The sequence below is a fragment of the Poecilia latipinna genome, unplaced genomic scaffold, assembly GCF_001443285.1.
Source record: "Poecilia latipinna isolate Pla-1442-1.1 unplaced genomic scaffold, P_latipinna-1.0 Scaffold943, whole genome shotgun sequence".
Lineage (NCBI taxonomy): Eukaryota > Metazoa > Chordata > Actinopteri > Cyprinodontiformes > Poeciliidae > Poecilia > Poecilia latipinna.
Window position 1 is genome coordinate 20,831 of NW_015113559.1, and position 14,819 is coordinate 35,649.

At 42.8% G+C, this 14,819-nt stretch overlaps 1 protein-coding gene across 2 annotated transcripts in view; it reads left to right on the plus strand.

Moving 5' to 3' along the window:
• The window catches only part of col26a1 (collagen, type XXVI, alpha 1), a 29,709-nt gene extending 17,217 nt beyond the window's left edge, over positions 1–12,492 (plus strand). For both annotated transcript variants that reach the window (XM_015049377.1, XM_015049378.1), the window contains exons 2-12: positions 508–569; positions 644–755; positions 2,209–2,313; positions 2,396–2,524; positions 9,136–9,219; positions 10,140–10,192; positions 10,273–10,335; positions 10,699–10,734; positions 10,817–10,861; positions 10,941–11,025; positions 11,728–12,492. In XM_015049377.1, the coding sequence (XP_014904863.1) occupies positions 508–569; positions 644–755; positions 2,209–2,313; positions 2,396–2,524; positions 9,136–9,219; positions 10,140–10,192; positions 10,273–10,335; positions 10,699–10,734; positions 10,817–10,861; positions 10,941–11,025; positions 11,728–11,867 (914 nt within the window). In that variant the 3' untranslated portion in view covers positions 11,868–12,492. The remainder of the gene's footprint in view (positions 1–507; positions 570–643; positions 756–2,208; positions 2,314–2,395; positions 2,525–9,135; positions 9,220–10,139; positions 10,193–10,272; positions 10,336–10,698; positions 10,735–10,816; positions 10,862–10,940; positions 11,026–11,727) is intronic.
• Positions 12,493–14,819: the final 2,327 nt, after the last annotated feature.

Here is a 14,819-nt window from a genome sequence, read left to right on the forward strand (position 1 = left end):
AAAAGAACTTTTTAAAAAGGAGCGGGGTGCTAGGGTTTTTTTGGGTGGGTTTCCAAAAAAAAAAAAAAAAAAAAAAGAAAAAGTTCTCATGTGTCATCTTGGATGTGGAATATTTTTTTCCTAAAACTAAAAGGAGACTTTTTCCATGATGCGAAATGAAACATTTTTATTCTCACATCTACATTACCAGCTGTCAGTTCTGCTGCAGTTTTTCCAAAAGGATAAAGTCGTGTTGAGTGGCCCGCCATAACGGCTGTCACTGCAGGAGGGACAGACAGAAAGCAAACAAACTCTCTAGAACATCTGTCCATGAGAGCGGATACGATAATGACATGACTTGAAGGTTCCTGAGGTTTGGCCGCACGACTATTGTTCTTGTGTAACTTGGCTTTGTTTGCACCGTGACATAATGACATGCAGTTGATGCTGCCAGGGATGAAAGAGACAAGACGCAGCTGGAGGAGATTTAAACTCGTCTGTGTGCCTTTTTTTCTTGCCTTCTTGCAGAATGCATGAACTGCACCAGCTTCAACGACATGAGCAGCAGAATAAACGCCGTCGAATCAAAGGTAAGGATCAAAATTGTTTAAAAGAAAATAAAAAAAAAAAATTGCAATCAGGCCGACTTCTGTTTTCACTCCAGATCAAACTGTTGGAGAAGGGTCGATCATTTCCTGAGGTCAGATTACCAGACGGCTCAACAGGAAATGAGGTGGACACGCGTCGAGCCACTCCGCCGCCGTACCTGCCACCAGGTGTCAGCACATCTCAGAGAGACAAGCATACAAGTGCAGACGTTTAAGAACTGTCTGGAAATGTTTAGCTTCAGCATTTATTCATTGAACGTCACCGTTTCCAATCAAACCTTTTCCACATTTTTTTCAAGCAATGAAATGTCTTCGGAGCTTACACTCCTCATGGATTGATCTACTAAAAACGTCTAAAATATATATTTTTTTTATTAAAACATTGCAAAAGCATGAAATGTTACCAAGTATTTTTGGTCCAGTTTCTAATGTAAATATCTTCGTAGTATACTTGAACCTTTTCAGCAAGATATAGGAGCTTCTTTTAAGTAAATAATTATCAATATTGATAAAAAGATATTTTCCCCGTGTTACAAGTGAAATCATCTGCTAGTAGAATTGGTACTTTTTCATCTATATTAAGGGATATTTTACTTAAAACAAGCTCTTATTTGTTGCTTAAAAGTTCCTTCCAGGTTAAGTTTTGTCTCATTTGAAGTGTACTTAAATATTTACACCAGAAACGGGATCAAAAATATTTGGTAAGATTTTGTGTTTTTGCAGTGAAGAAAAGCCTGCAGGTCTGTAGGACTTTGTTTTTGTTGTTTTTTAAAATAATCTTTATTGGATGAGACAGTCAGGTCAGAGTTTCCACTTTGCACTTCAGGAAATGACTCTATGTTGTAATTATTTCCCTACTTTAAAAAAAAACAACAACAAAAAAACAACTTAATCAATAAACAGGAAAAAAATTATTTATAACTGGCAATATCTACAACATTAAAGGAGTGAATTTAAATATGTTGTTGTTGACATAATTTATTGAAAGATGGCGTGAAGTCTCAGCAGAGTTTAGCAAATTAAACACATTTACGTTTGTGATGGTGATCCCTGTAAGCTGCAGTTATTTCAGTGTGAGCCTCTTAGATTCATTTTACTTCCTCTTCATCGTGTGTGGTGAACTGCTGTGTCACGTCATATTTACACCCCAGGGAAACAAATTAATTAGTTTGAATTTCCCTAAGAATCTGATCTGTTAAAAAATAAGATCCGCTTCCATGTAATTTAAGTTAAATATTTAGGTCACAAGTAATTAATTGTGTCGCCAGTGATTTTTACTAAAAATATGCTTATGCAAGGCATAGAAAATGTTTTTCAGTTTGCATTTTTTTTCCTACTGCAGTATAATATTTTTGTTCAAGGCTTTGTTTAAGGGCTTTAGTGATAAAATAAAAATTATTATAAAGACTTTCATTTCAGATTTCTTATTATGATCAGATTGCAACAGTGAAATAAAACATTTCAGTGATGAACTGAAATTATTTTCTCAATTTCAGCTTCGTAGCATAAACACATTTGTTCTCACTATTTAAAGACATCCAGCAGAAAGAACGTCTGTGAGGTTTCTGAATTTATTTCATTCCAAGTGTATTTATTTTTTAAATTTGTCCTCATTCCTCAGTGCCAGGAGCCAGAGGGCCCCCAGGACCGGCTGGACCTCCGGGGCCGGCTGGACTACCGGGGACTCCAGGTCCTCCTGGAAGAACCGGGGATCGAGGAGCTCCCGGTAAAATAAATCCTCATACCTGCTCAGTGTTTGGGGAGCTTTTCTTCCGTTTTGTTTCACTGGACTGTTTCTTTATGCTCAGGGCAAAAGGGGGACAGAGGTTATCCAGGAGAGAGTGGCCGCCCCGGGCCTCCAGGTCTTCCTGGACCTCCAGGTCCATCCGGGTCAGGTTCTTTTCCTCTACCCATTCGGGGAGACGTTTTCCATGTAGGTAAGATGACCACGTTTTTAAAATGTAACCCAAAGAGATCGAGAGCCTTGCTCAAATATGCCCTGGTTGATTCAGATACAGGCAGACAGAGTTAATTCAATCCGACTGTTTGGACCTGACGTTTAAAAACCATCCTGGGCGATAAGATCACAGCAGCCTGCTGCCGTTCATAAAAACGTACAGAGTGGGCTGTCACAGCGCTGTGGGCTGTCACAGCGCTGTGGGCTGTCACAGCGCTGTGGGAGCACCGTTTGTAAAGCAAAGCCCCTGCTGAGTTGAAACATGTGGCAGATATGAGATCAGAAAAACTCACAACTCGGTGTCGGCGACACTAAACACTTTAACCCAAACACACGGCCAAGAATTATGTTCAAACTTTACAAGGGAATACATCTTCTAAAAACATACATTTAAAAAGAAATAAACACAAAATAAATGAACAGAATTATTTAAAAAATGTTTTAGCTGTTTTAGGTCTGACAAGCCTACGTAACCCCCTAATGTAGGGCGACACGTTCACCTGACAGAACCTGAGTGGAAATGACCAGAATAAATGACCCAGCACAGAGGAAACCCAGAAGTATGATCCCAAACTCGCCAACAGAGAGAATAAAACCAACTGTAACCTGAAAACTTCTCATCTTTATTACAGCCTCTCAGTTAAAGGGACAGTATTATGTAGTTGACCTTTTTTGAGCTTCATATCGTGTTATAATGTTATTTCCTGATCAAAACATACCAGGAGTTTTTCAGAAATCCTTTAATCTCCCATGGCAACCATTCAGCGGTGCAGCATCGCATGGTCTAACTTTGTGCTGCCTTTTCCACGTGGCTCCTCCCTCTGCTCTCCCCCACTCATCTCCTCCAGACTAGCGGCAGCAGCAGCAGTTATCACGTCTGCTGAGCTCACCATAGGAACCGCCTCTCAGTGAAACGCTGGTAAGAATGTCGTTAAGGGCTTTACGGACAAAAGGTCGTTGTGATGACCTGTTGACAAGAGCAGGAGCTTCTTAAAGAGACGGAGGCCCAATTTGAAAAAATAAATCAGATTTCTTTTAAGTCGTATTTGGTATGTAGAGCATTTTTAAAACAACTGAAGGTTAAACTTAACTACAGTTTTAAATGACCAGATTGCAGAGTGTGATCTCTTAAGAGACGAGAGATCTCCAAGTAAAAGCTCGATATGTTCGGTGGGTGGTCCTTCAGGGCGGATCGCTTTCACACCGCTAAGCAGGTACAGGAGTCCCAGGACGCCTCTGACGAGAGCCGTCCTCACTGCGTTCTCCTGGAGTTAGCACCTGCTGTCGGCGCCGTCTGCGTTGTGCTCAGATTAGCACGGACGGGAGTGAGGAGCGCCGGGCCTGAGCCGGGTCTGATGGCTCAACGCCGACCCCAGAGCTGCTGCGAAAAACCGTCAGCTGGTTGGGTGGTCACACACAACCGATGCCAAAATTACAAGCAGGACCTTTTCACGGTTCACGGTCAGCCATGTGCCTCATTTCTCCTCATGCGTTAGCAGAAATCGCTTCGTCACACAGGATGTGAGTTCTGGTCCGAACGGACTCGTGCTGGAGGTGGTACAGGAAACACAAGCGTTTATCAAGTTTATTTTTACTGAAGAGAGAATAAAAGCATTCAAGCCCTTGGTGGTCTTTTCCAACGGTCTCATTTATTAGGATTACCGCGGTAATCTAATAAACACAAAGTAGTGGATAACCATACATGGTTTTCAAAGATTTTTTACAACTAAAACTGTGAGAAATACTTTGTAAAACATTTTGCTGCACAAACAGCTGCATGATGTTTGGATACAGATTGTCTCCACCAACTTGAAACGTCTGCGCTAGATTCCCAAAAATACCTGAAACTCAGTCAGAGAGGATGAGGAGCATCGGTGAGCATCTATGTCCAAGTCTTGCCTCAGATTCTCAATTTGATTTATTTATGTTCAGTTTAGGGCGGTCAGGTTTTCTGTGTGATTTCCATGACATGTTCAAAGTTTAGGACTTTGTTTTTACTAGCCAAACACGCTTCAACCTTCTCCACAACTTTCACCCTGACCTGTCTGCTGTCTGCCTCCTCCGTCTTCAGCAAGCCATTTGTTCGCCAACGCTCTCCGACAAACCTCCGAGGCCTTTAATCTCAGTGAGACTGAGATTAGATTACACTGGGTTGAACTCTGTTTACCTCTGTTTAAGTGGAAAATCTGCAATAAAGTCTGTCTGTCTATCTAAAGGCAATTTTATTGTGTGTTATTGGAGTAGGGGGGATTTAATACAAGGCATCACCGAATCAGACTTTTAAGAAAACTGCGGTCGCACACATAAAAACAAAAGAATAGATTGAAGTTTGTAGCGTGACAGAATGTGAGAATGTTAAAGGAGCCTCCATCGTTTTGCAAGATGCTGTAGTTTTATTGCTTCTGTGTGTCGTTGCTGTTGTTGTTGCCTCCACACACTGGGGCTTTAATGAGAGAAGCCACCAACAGTGAAGCCGAAGCATAAATCACAAGATTAGCTGTGGCTGCTTTGAAAAGATGAAGACCGAACGTGTCGCCGCATTGTGTCTCATAGAAACCGGGCTTGTTGCTTGTTTTCTCCGCTATAACTATAACGTGGCGTCTCGGCTTTGTCTCCGTCTGTCACGTCAAAGTAATTATTCCTTTTGATCTAAAAAGAAAACCAAAAGAGCCCCTGAACGCATCATTTTTCTAAACGTCCAGTACTAGAGTGTTGCCACAGGGAGGCAGCAGGAGTCTGTGTAATAATCATTACCTCACGAGGCCTGCTGGCTCTGATTAGGCTTTTTTTTTTTTTGGCTGCGCCTGTCTCTCTGAGTCCGGGACCGTGTCTGCGGGTATGCAGCTATGAACATTTGGGTCTGTGGGACCGTGTAAGTGAAGGCAGAGGAGTGGAAGGGGGAGGGGGCAACTGGCTGTAAATCAGGTCTAATTTGTTAGCTGTCAGCACAACAATCTGCGTTTGGGGTGGGTGGGAGTCGGGGGTGGAGGGGTTGGAGGACTGACCACGGCTCGGAGCCAAGAGCAGGCCTGGCTTTGAACATGGGAGGAGATGTTCTGCCACTCATGTGGAGTTTCTCTGGGAGGCGGCCAGACTGGAGGAGACTGTAGCATTAGAAAATTAGTTCCAGAGGGAAATCTGCTCCTTCTAGACCCCTTTTTTTTTTTTATTCCCGTGGACTGCAGCCATAATGTAACAGGGCTGTCTCAACATGGGGGAGAGAGACTGACACTGAGCATATGCTCAAGTGGTGAGGAAGTGTGAGGTGGTTTCAGACTGAATTTATTCCCACAAACGGGCTTCGAAAGACCCGACTTGCTGTAACCAAGACGGGACTTCTACGTCCGGCGGGTTTTGTCAAAAGTTTGATCACATTTCCTGCACCGTGAAACGAGACGTCGTTCGGATCGCCCAGCTGTTCCCCCAACGTCACTGGAACTTCATCCAGCTCCATCCGAGCTTCGGACGTCTACGGCCAAACTTAAATCTACAGGAACATTCATTTCAGAGGAACACTTTAAATGCAAGCTAAGAATATGTGTTTTACGTATTTGTACAGGATTTCCCTCAGTGTATTATAAGCCTGGCGGGCCACCAGGCTGTACTCCCCCCCCTCACCCCACCAAAACCACCAGGCTAGGCATTTTGTTTATTTTAAATAGGTTTTTTTAAATACACAGTAGAGACGGACACCAGTTGCGCCATCCCTCTCTCAAATTATGATGCTCGCTCATGCGTCTCTGAATTTTTGTAACTTTTAACATTTTTCAGCACAGAAACGCGGCTGATGGACCAGGCTTAGCAGGCTTTCTGGAGGAAATGCTGATGCATACTGAAGCACTTTGAGCTGCCTTGTTGCTGAAAATGTGCTATATAAATAAAATTACCTTTACCTTTATGTTGACAGGCATTCAATGTTATCTACGTATTTCTTACGTATCTTACATGTGATGCATGTCAATGTCAGGCTGGTTCAGTTGGTAGCACCTCTCCTTTGCAGCAACAAGATCCCGGCCCGGGATGTTTGCATGTTTTCCTTGTTTGTGTGGATTCTTCCCAGGTATTCTGGCTTCCTCCAGTGGGTAAACATGACTATTAGGTTTACTGGTCTCTCTAAAGTTGGAGTGGATGGTTGTGTGTGTGTGTGTCTCTGCGTGCAGCCCTGGAAGTAATTATCTCCCTCTTGAGCTTTCCCACATTCTGTCATGATAAAACCACTGACTTAAATGTGATTGGCCAGCTCAAAATAGCACACAATCAGGAAGTGGAAGGAACATCAAACATAGTTTTTAACATGTTTTACATGTAAACATGTGAAAAGTGTGGTGTGAATTTACAGTCGGCCCTTTTTACTCTGATCCCTCTAAATATAATCCAGTCCAGCCAGCCGCTTTCAGAAGTTACCAAGTTCCTAAATAACATTTTTTAAAAATGTTCACCTTCCTACAATAATCCCTACAATAAACCAAAAGTAATTTTAATTTTTTTAAAAAAGAAAGAAAATCACCACCTTTTACTTTCCAAAAGATGTTTTAGGAAGAAAAAAAAAACATTTTTGGCAAAAAAAAAGACTTAGGGCCACCATTACTTTAGAAAGATGATGACTTCTAAAATAACCTCATGATGAATCCAGAGAGTCACTGTTGTTACAAAGAAAACCAGAAGCAGTCGTGTTTGTTTCCTGCATGTTGATGCAAATCATGAAGCAGACACAGGATGAATGAGTTAGGACCATCATTTTGACCTTTATGCAAAACACCATGTGCAGCAGAAACACTAGACATGACCCTGAACACACCAGTGCATCATGGTGGTGGCAGCGCCGTACCGTGGGAAAACGTTTCTAACAGCAAGCTGCTCAGAGTCAATGGAGAGGAATACAATCTAGTCTCAGAGACTGAACAAGGCTCGAGACTGGACTTGGACTCTCAACACACAGCCGGAGCAAGAAGGGAATGGTTTAAATTAGAAACATTAATGTGTGTGACAGGTCCAGTCAAAGTCCAGGACCACATCCACTTAAGAATCTGTGATAAGACTTGAATATTTTTGTGCATAGAGTGACTTAGTTCACTCTGACTGGGCTTGTTTTCCAAAAAGAACAATCAAATTAAATTTCAGTCTAGATTTACAAAACTGATGAAGATATTTGCCAAAGACCGACAGCCGAAACCGCAGCTGAAGCATGTGAATTGCAGACTTCGAGGGCCAGTTATCTGCAAAACAAAGTGTCGGGGAGCTGATAGAGTGTTACCAGGCTGCTTTGCGGGTTGCTGCTCTAAATTTACCCTTTATTATGTTCTGTTTGACTTGAACTCTATAACTGGGTGTTGGTTCGGTACAGAAATTACAGTCATTTGTTTTGTGGTCTTTGCAGTCAGATAGCCACACCTTTTCTGGCATTGTGGGGGGAATTCACCATGAAAGAACGAGTCACATGTTCCACTTTCGCCACCGCTCTGTTCTGCCTGAGAGTACGAGTTGGATGAACTCGTGCTAGTTTGGTTGAGTAGGCAATAAAGAAGCACCTGCAATTCAAAGACTTCTTCTCCATTCATCATTCGCTGGTCTTGAATCCAAGTTCGCAACATTATATATATTTAAAAAAGCTTAAAAGTGTGTGTCAAGTTTCTGCCATGTGTGTGTATCCAATAAATATCCAAATAAAGACATAGTAGGGGTGAAATGTGGTTGCAAAGTGACAAAATGTGCAAAGATTCATATGAGTGGGGAAGGACTCTTTAGCCAGATTCTGTATTAAAATGGATAAATTACCAGTTTATCATACAAACCAAACTAAGACTAATGCAGGGTCTGCTCTTTATGGGTCACTTCTCTTTGCATGATGCGATTAAAAACAAGTCAGCAATGCGTCTGAACTGCTATTAAGAAGACGTTGCGGCACAGCTGTGTCAAAATGTTTCTCATGAATTAACTTTATCTCTGCATTTCAACGCAGGGAATAAATAAAACTGAATCTTGAATCACTCTTCCACATGCATTAGCCTTTTAAGAACAGACACATGTTTATTTTATCGCATAATGCACTTTGGTGGCCAGACTGTATTAATAATCCTGCTGAATAAGTTATAACTTCTCATATTCTACATTATATCGTTTGGGATACATCTAACCTGCTCCGTCGTTGCCATTTGTACTCATTAAAGCTGCAGGGAGAGTATGGAAAAGTGTAAAAAAAAATAATAATAATAATTACCAATATTGAACAATTATAATTAGACGACAGCATTTTAGCATTTGTTTTGGTTTTGTTTGTACAGCCTTTCGGTCTTTGAGCTTCGGTAACCCAGAGACAGAGGAATTATGGGTATTTTTTTTTGTCTGCTGCGTCGTGGGCGGACTCCTCTCAGTAATGAACCCGACGCTGATTCATGGCAGCATTTATTTAAGAAGCTGTTTATCTCTGTGTAATTTCCTCTGGAGATTTATGATCATTTCATTTCAGTTCAAATCATTTGACTCACGAGGGACATAATTAAACCTTCCGCGTCGCACGGTCATGAAAACATTGGGGCTGCTTCCTAGCAGCACGGTTAAAATGTTGTGGCTGACGCTCATGTTTCCCCTCAGAGGAGGACCTGAACCGTCCGGGTCTCGCTGCGCCTCGGATCGAAGTCGGCCCTCCCGGTCCCACTGGTCCCCTCGGCCCCCCGGGTAGGAACACGAGCCGCTTCCTGTATGCATGCTGGAGGAAAAGCTGCACATTGTGGCCTCGATACATTATGCATGTGTATCATATCATGTCCTGTAGCTGGCTGAGTGTGTCATTACGAACACGTAGCGTCAAGACTGCAGGATTTACCCAGAAAAATAAGGCGGTGTTGAAGTCGTGACACTGTATCGTAGCAGAATATGTTTATTGTTTTTCTGTGAATGTTTATGAATTATACACCGCAGGCTGTATGAATCCTTAAATCAGGACATGTTGCAGCCTCAAGAGGTTTATTCCGTTTATTTTAGTTCGCGCCAAATACTCCAGTTTGAGCTGAATTAATTTTGCCTGGATTAAAAAAAAAAAAATCAGTAGCAATGATAGACAAGTCGAAAAGATCCGATCCAGAACCGCACAGCATTCTGGGGGATGTAGGCAGAGGAAAAAACGTTAGCTGCTCAATTTCCAGCTAAGCAAGGTGGGCGGTATTAACTAACTCGCTCATTCTTTGGTCACCTAGCAACTCTCAGTCTTTGGTTACCTAGCAACAACCTACTGAGTAAGGGAAAGGTCACGTCGCCAGTTTGGCAGCATTTCAGGTGTCCAAAACAAAAAAATGAATAATTGTCAATATTGACCGATATGAAAGGTTTATATCAATCCGTCTTTTCATTCTCAGATTAAATAACACACAGAACATCTGGAAGCAGCTGATCATTTAACATCAACTGTTTTAAAAGTTGCCTAAGAAAGCAATCCAGTCAAGCATGTGGAGAGAAAGAGTCGAACAAGGAAGACTGAACCAGGAATAATCTCTATGGGAATACAAAAACCAAGAGTTTGACAAGATTCTTGCATATTTCCCAAACGGCGTCAGCATTTAGTAATGTTTAATGGTGTTTGTGTGTGTGTGGGACTGCAGGTTCCCCTGGAGAACGAGGACCCGCAGGGACACCTGGTCTCCCAGGACGGGACGTAAGTCTTTCTCACTTAGTCATAATTGGTCGTCTCAGACGGCACCGCTAATGCCCACGCCTGTGTTTGTGTGAATCCAGGGTAGGGAGGGTGTTCCAGGCAGACATGGCAGTCCCGGCCCGAAAGGAGATCCAGGGGAAAGGGTAAAAATGACCCTCATTATTGGATTATCGGGCTGTCTGAACGTATTTGGTGCTTATTAATAACGTGAGCGCTCTTTAGTTTTGTAAATGACCCCGTCATGCATCGGTGGACACATTAAAGGAGAACAAGCTTTTCTTCAAAGACTCTCTCCAACCCATGACTAATCCTCCTCTCTCCTCCGCGTCCAGGCCGCACTAATCAGGGCCGCCATGTTTGATCTGGAGTCAGGTCTCCAGTGGGTCCTCCGCCTCTAAAGCTGATCTCTTTCCAATGCGTGTGTGATCTGAGATTGGTGAAGAGGTGGATTACCTCCCCTCTTTAGGGTTTAGAAATATTGGTAACTAATGTTATTCCTCCTCTAGGGGGCGCCAGGTGCCAAAGGAGAGCAGGGCCTACCTGTAAGTTTAGTCAGTGTGATGCTTAAACCTCACACATCCGAACATCCTGAAGGTGATGACCTTCATTTCTTTCCCCTCTCAGGGAACACCGGGGCCAAAAGGAGAGCCAGGAGTGAGCTTGAACGAGGTAAGAGGCATTGCAGGGCAGATTTTTTACTTTTATTGTTTTGAAAACAAATCCTATTAAAGGGGATGGTGTCGTTCAGGGTGAAGCCGTGCAGCAGCTCCGAGAGGCCCTGAAGATCCTGGCCGAGCGGGTTCTGATCCTGGAGCACATGATTGGGATTCACGGTGAGGAGAAGCCGAACTTCACCAGAACCTCAAGGGTACTTCAGTAATGTTTAGAGGTTATTTTCCTGTAAAATGGATGCAACTTCCCAAGGAACAAGAGATTACTTAGGAACTTTCTGGGTCGATTCAGAAGTCTTAATGGATCTTAGTGGTTCCTGCAGCTGAAAGGTTGCTTTCCGAAACTTACCTGGTTCTTTGTGGTGGATAAAAATTACTTTACAGACTTCAGCAAGATACTTCTGGAGCTTAACAGGGAAATTAAAAAAAAAAAAATACTCAGAGGAACTCACTGTTTACTTTCCCAAAACGTACCATGAAGATCAGGTACTTTCATTGAACTTTTAATTACTTTAATGGTTACTTTCTCAGTACTTACCAGTGTCTTTGCTTGAACTTTCACTGAGCTTTTTGGGTTCTTTCTTTGAACTCATAGAAAAGAGAGGTTACTTTTAGAGACGCACCAAACACGTTTATTGAACTTTGATGCAACATACAGGTTGCTGTCCAAGAACCTTGGACACCAGCTACGACCCTACAGACACCGGGTGGCTGTAGGAAAATAGTTGGAAGCAAATACTCGACCCAAACATTCGCACCGCGTCCACCTGCTACGAAAATCTCAAACTGTTCCTCTGAAGCAGAGGAGGGACGCATCCTTGCTGACTGTTTGTTTTTCTGTCTGCTGTTTGTTGCTTTGTGCAGAGAACTCTGAAGGATCTGGATTCAGCAGCGTTTTAGACACGCTGGGTTTCTCCAGCCTGAAGACAAAGCGTCGCCAAGCCGGTCAAGCCCTCCATCAGCCCACGGGCGTCAACGGGCAGCAGAAACGGGTCCCTCTTTAACGTTATTGCATCATTTTGCATTTGTGTGAATAATTGTACGGGGAATATCAGCTTTTTTTTTTTTTTATAACTGGACATACGTAGCTGTTCTTTGTATCTGTATTTGCCAGATTTATAGTTGTTTTTCTTCGACATGAATAAGTCCTGCTATTAAAAGTTCTTTGTAGAAGAGAGATGTTGAACATCGCCTCTCCACCAAATGATTTATTGTCCTTTATCACCCGGCCGCTGCTGCTGCCTTACACAGACGTATGTCATAAATTACGGTGGAGGTTCTGGCATCCTTCCTTCATCAGATAAGTTAGATAAGTACATTTATCTCTTTTCCTGAGGCTTAGGTTGCAGGCCTTTGCATTCTTCAACAAAGTGAAAAAAAAAAACACAACAAGTTTGTACCGATCTAAAAATCTTTGATTTCCATCGTCTCTTTTGTGTTTTAGTTTGTGTTAATGCTGTCAGGGGGAAAGGCTTCCAAGAACACCAGCGTGACATAAACCGGAGCAAACATCTGGAAGTCAGAGGAAAGAGATCCCGAATCTGGGGCCAAGCCCCCCCCTCACTCGGCCCCCGATGCACCTGGAAGCTGATGGAGCTGCAAACTTGACAGGGTTACATCGACTTGTTTAATAAACTGCCTCCGAGATCTCCGTTTAAACCGACGTGATTTATTGCGCGATGTGTCTCCCGAGTGACCAAGACGGAGGTTTCTGAGTGAAACCCCCCACCGCGTCTGGAGCGATCCTTGCTTCCTCCATTACAGAGTTCATACAGGGAGGGAGAGAATCCTTCTGGGAGGGGAAACGCGCTTTCCTCTGCCGGGAGTCGAGGAGAGGATCGATTCGCCTCTCGCCCGTTTGCTAAATACGAAACGTTTCGCCGGAGTCGAGTGGGAGCCGTGGATCTGTTGCCGATGACGACAACGTTGAAAGCCGACCAAAACATGCAAACTATAAACAGATGAGTGCGAAAATTGTTTCCGTCAGAGTCCAATTCAGAGTTTGGTATTTTAGTTATTTGTAACTCTTAAGTTTTTACTGCTCTATAAAACGAGAACTACATAACAATAAAATAAATCAAAGCCCCTCTAACAACAGACACGCTTTTTATTGGCCACTATCAGCTGTTTATAGACCTCAAAGTGTTCAAATGAAACTCAGAAGGGCAGAAATAACGGCTTTGGGTTATTCTACCCTCGCATTAGAGATGCGAGTCGAGCTGCTTTCCTGGAATAGGTAAACAGATGGTTCAGAAATGACTCCTTTACCTGTTCTGGAAAGAAAATCAATTTGCAGTGAGTTTATAAAACGGTGAAGAAGGCCTTGCCCTTGGGTAAAGGCATTAGCTTATTATTGTTTTATTATTATTCTTAGGATCTGACACGAGTCAAGAATAATTGTGTATTGATTTTGATCCGTGTATTCCTACTTGTGAATAAGGCTGCCTTCCAGAAATTGCTGTAAGACTTATAATAAATTAATATTCTTCATGTTTGCTTATCATGAATGTTTTTATTTATTTTTTTCTAAAATAACCTAATACAATTTTCTAGAAATCACTGCAAGATGCATTTTTTTATTCCTATTCCTCTTGTTGCTATTAGTCTTATTACTATCAGGCCTTGAGATGGGGCAAAGACTGGTAGCCATAAAGCCACTTTTTTTTTTTTTTTTTTTATTTCTTTCATTATTCGATTAAAGGGGGGCAGTATCATGGATTTTCTGGGCACATAGAGCCTTTTTATAGTACAATCAAGTTGCTATGCTACCTTCAGTTGTTATGAAAATACTATAGTATATATATCAAATATAACTTAAAAGAAATGTGACTTTGTAATTTAATGCCTTGAAATTGGGCCTCTGTCTCTTTAAGAAGATCCTGCTCTTTCTGAAGTAATCACAACATGGCTCCTCTATTAATCTTTAACAACTTTCTTTACCGGCAATACGCCGACAAGCAGCTGATGGTCACTTTCACCAGGTGTCTGCTAGTCTGAAGGAGCTGAGTGGGGGAGGAGCTTCATCCTTGAAGGCGGGGCTCAGTTCCACCAGGCCTTTTGCATGTCTGAATATTTGCAACAAAGAGATTAAATGATTTCTCAAACATTCATAAAAGTCAAGGCAACACTCCATGTGTTTTTGATGAAGGAATGACATTATAGCATGATGTAAAGCAAAAAAAAAAAAAAACATTGACTCCATCATTGCAGATGACAACAACCTCACTTTACAGCACAAGTTTGACAATTAAACCACACTGCTGACAAGTAGGAACATGCTGCCTCCCTCCTCCTCTTGGCCTCGCTTTTTTCGAGATCCTATAGAAGAAAACAACTGGTTAACCTGTAAACATCTCCTTGGTTTCTTTTCTTCACAGGCCGGCGTCTGCTCTCTGTAGAAAGGATCACAGGTTGTACAAAAATCAGAGTTGACTTTTGCTGCTCAATTAGCTCCCGAGCGATGAGCGTGGTTCCGAGGCGTCTTCACGCTCCTCTCTGGCCTCTTCATGAATTCTTTCATCTGTGTTTCCGTCTCCCCCTTCCCTCCTCTTTCTTCTCCTCCTCCTCCTCCTCCGCACTCTTGTTTTTCCTGTCTACTGAACAGAGACGTGTTGATGTGAGGGGCCCCCCGCTTGCGTGGCCACAAGGGAACAAGTCTCTGGTGCTTTTGATGGGCTGCAAGATCAGACGTGTCCACCGTTCGTTCACCCGGCGCACACTCCAGCGACTGATCATGCAACATGGCGAGGGGCAGAAACAACCAAAAAAAAAAAAAAAAAAAAGATGCACACCCACTCGTGTTCCCTCTGTTAATCACACGAGGCTGTTTTGGTCCGTGCGTCGGCTCTGCTCTCGGTGGGGTGCCGTGTTTGCCCGGACACAAGGGAGAGAAAGTGAGATAGTGTGTGTGATTCCCCCCCGCCCCCCCAACCCCTCCATACACACACTTTCTTGCT